Source organism: Geospiza fortis, unplaced genomic scaffold (genome assembly GCF_000277835.1).
Source record: "Geospiza fortis unplaced genomic scaffold, GeoFor_1.0 scaffold237, whole genome shotgun sequence".
Taxonomy (NCBI): domain Eukaryota; kingdom Metazoa; phylum Chordata; class Aves; order Passeriformes; family Thraupidae; genus Geospiza; species Geospiza fortis.
Genome location: NW_005054319.1, coordinates 1,171,722 through 1,176,869, shown reverse-complemented (window position 1 = coordinate 1,176,869; position 5,148 = coordinate 1,171,722). Strand labels below are relative to the sequence as shown.

General features: G+C 40.0%; 1 protein-coding gene across 1 annotated transcript in view; it reads left to right on the top strand.

The window, feature by feature from the left end:
* The first annotated feature begins 17 nt into the window (after positions 1 to 17).
* SDK1 (sidekick cell adhesion molecule 1) overlaps positions 18 to 5,148 on the top strand; it is a 387,816-nt gene continuing 382,685 nt past the window's right edge. The window contains exon 1 of the mRNA XM_005420447.3: positions 18 to 764. Coding sequence (XP_005420504.2) covers positions 305 to 764 — 460 coding nt within the window. The 5' untranslated portion in view covers positions 18 to 304. The remainder of the gene's footprint in view (positions 765 to 5,148) is intronic.

The window sequence follows — 5,148 nt, the reverse complement described above, 5'->3', positions numbered from 1 at the left end:
ATTGTTTCCCCCCCCCCCCCCCCGCGAGAATTTAACACTTCCATCGGAGGGTTTTTACAGGAGAATGGGACACATGCTGGAGAACTCACCAAGCTCCACAAAAATGACGGGGGTAACAGTTTCCATCACTGTTGCGGTATAAAAGGTTCTCTTTGGATTGTCTGCTGGTGGCTGCTAAGATGGATCAGTTTCTCCGTGTTCCTGTTTGCGATGTGCTGAAAGATCCGGATTTACTGAAATACTGACGTCCAATGAACTTACTCCCTCTCTGCTGAAAGCATCGGATGTGACAGTGCAGAGAAACATGTGTTTCACATTTCTGACTGGTTGTTTTGGTGCAATCAATACCTCCACAAGAAACATTGACTTAGGTGGCGACTGTCATAGCGGGAGGCACACGGAGCGCTGCTCCCGGCTTGCAGGCGGAGCGAGCACAAATCAAAGAGCCCGCCGATCCTGGCGACTGGGGGCTTCGCTTCCCCCCAAAGCGCGGGGCACAGGCTCCCGACCCTCCTCAGAGAGCCCGGCCCGCGAGTGCGGAATGAGCGGTGACCAAAGCCCTGCCAGGAGTGGCAGCCAGTCGGATCGGATGGGCACCAGTGAGGCAATACCGGGTGAAAGAAAGGTGGATCGCGAAATTATTGCCCGAAGGAATAGCAGGCGAGGCGGAATGATGATAAAGTTAAACTTCTGTTTCATCTTCTGTCGGGGATGGTGGGCGTTTCTGTTGCTTCAGCTCCACATGTTGCAAGCACTGGCACAAGGTAGGGCTAGAGACATTTTTGTTTATAGAAATGCTGCATCTGCTTTCTGAGAGCAAGGGAATCTTGCTCGGGTACATAGAAACCCTTTTACTTTTATCCTTATCAGAGATAAACTGCAGAATTCGCACTGAGCTGATTCATGTAGGAATGGTCGTTTCTTACACACAATCGTTTCTTTATGGAGCAGGGATTTGCAAACTGTACCTTCATGTTCCTCTCCCTTTCTAGTCCTATCCTTATCCTATCCCAACCTCCCACGGAGAATCACAGCCCTGCTTTTTAAATGTACTTAAATGCATCCGTGCTGTTCTTTCAGGCAGCAAAAGAGTTAACTGCTGGTTTTGTGTGTGTGTGTCTCTGTGTCTGTGTGTGTGTGTTTAAAACCACTGTGCTCTGAGATAAGTTATTAGGAGAAGGGGAGTCATAAATCCTCCGACTAGAACTAAACCAGGCATGTAAAAGGAATTCTTTAAACATATGAGCACTATTTTATGTGAGCCTCGGTCTCAGCATTGTTCATTTCTTTTGGATTGCCAAGTAACATTTACCCGAGACAAAAACTGCAATTGATTCGTATCTGAGCATTTCCACATCAGAGATCCTTGCAGTCAAATGAGTCACTTGTAAACGAAGGGTCAGAGTCGACCAATAGACTTTAAATACCAAGTGTCAGTCACTTTGCATGTAAATTCCCTGCTCAAAAAATTGCCAAATGTAGCCTAATTCTTAATAATCCTTTGACAGAGTAAACAATAAATGGCAGGCAGAAGCATTACAGTTGGCTGCGCCAAATAACACGCTGAACAAACGCAGCTTTCACTTTCTTTGCTGGGTTGAGTTTTATTGCTGTGTGCATTGTCTGGCTGAAGTGGGGTGTGCTGGACAATGCAGAACTGTATCATGTGGGACCAGGAGTTAGTTATTAAAGCGGAAGTTAATACTCCATGAAGGGGAATAGTCTTTGTGGTTTAGCTCTTTGTTTTCAAGTATTTCACGGGGAACAACGGCGCATTCAGTTGTAATAAGTGGATGGGGCTCATGTGTTGAGGAAGAGGAGTTGGAAGCCAAGTCTACTGTAGTTTGTCTGCTCTGGGTTTACTGCTGCATCCTCGGAAAGTTTGGAGCCGCAGGATACAGAAGAGATTTAATCCAGTGTTTTATATGGACTCCACCCTCATAAACCTTTCTCAGTGCTTCGTTTATGCTGTCACTGCTATTCCCAAATTACTTCTGCTGAGGCCTGCAAGCCCTAACAGGGTATTGTTATCCTGAAACAAGCCATACCTGACATAATTATCTCTGCAAATTAAAATTCCCGTCACTTTTTGCTTTTTTTTCTTTTGGTAGTTGTTGTTGATAGGTGCCAATATGATGCTTCATGTTGGCAGATAAATGCTGATGATTCTTGCTGCTTACATTAAAAAGAATAAAAAAAAAATCATAAAAGGTAGTTTTAGGTGCCAGGGATTCAGGAATCACTTTAGGTGCTAGTTTTTCTATGATTAGTAGTAAACTAGCCACCTTACTGGATTAAAAGTGAATTGAAAGTTTTGTTTAGCACATAGTAGAGCATAATTTTTCAATCGCTTATTTCAGATTACTCAGCATTTGCAGTAGTGTCAATTTCAGCTACTGTATATCTCACGGAGTTATGTAGTGTATATAAACTATCCCCCAAAAAGGTCCTTACACCAAGTTAGTTTTAGGTAACTAAGAGTATTTAAGGCAAGGAGAGGAAGGGAAGAGAATAAGATATATTATTTATGAAAAATATTGGGGCAGATAAAGCTATGAAGTATAGAAGACATGAAACAATGAAAGATAAAACAATTATGTAATACAGAAACAAAATACATTGTAATTTTTATATAATGCTGAAGATTACAGTTAGTCCTCTTAAGAATTATTTGACACATAAACCAGTGTGGAGGTCTTGATCTAGAGGGCTTTTATTGGAATTTCACAAAATTTGTATTAATTTATAACTTACAGTTCTTTTCGCCCTCTGAATTCTAATGGATCCTAAGACATTCATCATTTTTATGCAAAAATTTACTTTAGAAAGAAGATGACAATATAAAAGTCCTTCATGAAAATGGAAATTCTACAGCCACAGAAGTTTCTAATGGAATGATGTGGTCATATGCATGAGAGAATTACATGACTTCAATCTTTTTATAAGATAAAAAAATGAACATTCTAAATATATGGGCCGTGGCTCTTCTGAATGAATCATAATACAATGCTATAACCAGCTAATGTTTCCATAATAACTATTCCAGCATTAAAGACATAAGAAGTATTTCAGGCATACTGAAATGCAGGTTCTTCATTCCTAGGAAACAGATCAGGTAAAGTTGTTGAGATCAAGTATCTTATACTTCAAGGTGAACAGAAGAAATGAGTTTCAGCTGCAACAGGTTGGTTGAGTATTCTCTAAACTTGAATGATCATCCATGTGAAAGCTGATCTCATGGTGAACTGTAGACAAAACCACTTGTAAATTCATTTTGTGCTTAGGTCTTCAGCTGTTGTGTCTTCTGATAGTTACGTTATATATTTCAATATAAAATTTATCTGCTTTCTTTTTCCTTTTTAAAGTGCATTCGATGAGTCTAAAATATCCATTGGGTTGTTGTCCTGAGTAATAAAGGATCCTCTTCAACACCTTAGTGTTGTTGTGCATGGTGGGAGTGACTTTCAGGGTACAGAAGACAAAGGCTGTGGCCTGTCCCAGGCTGGGAATGAAGCTCCCACTCCAGGGCTCTTCACAGGGCCCCCTCACACTGGGGATGTGTCTGCACTGGCCCATCTCAGAAAAATTAACCTGTAAGAGTCCCCAAACTGTTGCACATTCCTTTGTTTACTCAGCTCTCTCTGCCTGCTGGCCTCTGCCACCAGCCCTCTTTTCATGGCATTTTTATTAAATGATGTACGAGATGCTAGTTAGCCTCAAGTCATCGTGTGTCATCAAATAGTGATGAGATGCTAATTGATAATCACTATAATTATCAAATTAGACTTTGTGAGGTGGTGGTAGGAGTGAATCATTTGGCCCTAGTGGCTGTCTACTGCACTTGGAGGAACATCCTCCTGCAGAGTCTGGCTCAGGGGTCTGCATGCCTGGGCAGAGTCCTGGGAATACACAGAGCTCCTGCAGCTTTGGAATTTATTCCTTATGTATGAGATTAACAAACACGGATGCCTACTGAGGTACAAAATGTTTACTAAACTACTGGAATATTTGTATGGAAATAGAAAAATTCTGCTTATTTAAAATAGGTTGGAAGTTGCTAGAGGCTACTCTACATGCATCTGAATGGATTTAAGTGCCTTCCCAATGTCTATCTTTTGTTGAGGAATGAAAGAATACTTTGAAAATATATTTCTTTGGATTGATAGCTGTTGTTCAGAAAGATTTTTAAATAGATAAAAGCAGAGCAAAGCTTTAAGCTTCTCCAGCAGAAGCCTGGTATCTTTAAATATTAAGAATGAGAAGGTTGTCTGATTTTTCTTAGTTTTATGGCAATGGAACCGTAATCTTTTTATGCTACTTAATCAAATCTGTATTCAGAATTCAACAAATACCTGAATGTACATTTAAGGTGATATTGATATGCATTATGCTTTGAAAGAAGCCATGACCCAGTATACAGATGAAAATGTTTCTGGGGCCCAACTTCCTTAATTCAAATATTTGATCTGGTGTATTATAAATATGCTGAGTGTAAGAAGCCTTTTCAAGCAAATTTCAATTTGCATTAGGTGCAGAGATGATAAACAACTTGCATATAGAGTATTTTGTTGTTAGGAGGATGGAGAGATGGTAAAATGTCAGGGCAATACCTACTGGAGAGTGAAAAAGATTATGAATTATATGTAGAAGGAACCATTTCTGATTCCAAAAGACTCTGTTGCTCTTTATTGGAAACGAAAGATTTTTTATTGGGTTTGCCTTTTGTGTTTCTTTTCTTTAGAAGAATATTTTAAGTATGTGCTAGTTTTAAGCAGTTGGCTTTTTTTGTGTATATAATTATAATAATTAAGCAATTGATTTGGAGGAGTAGATGCAGTCAAAATAGAAGTGGGGTGGAGATAGTTGGCATTTTCTGTGGCCAGATCATGCGACTTCTCACTCTCTCTACTGTGGTAACTCTTGGTTTGCTTTATATGTTTATGTTTTGCTGGAAAAGTACCTATTCTTAAGACTTCTTACAGCAAGTTCAAAGAGCTGTGAGCACATAATATTAACATTCCAAGTGCAGAGTTTCAGATGATTCCTTGAGAGTGCAGTGTAATGGTCCTGTTAGAGCTGAAGGGAGACCATAAGTAATGGGTGTTTATTATCATTGTGTTCATGCACTGCCAGGAGATGCTCAGAGCA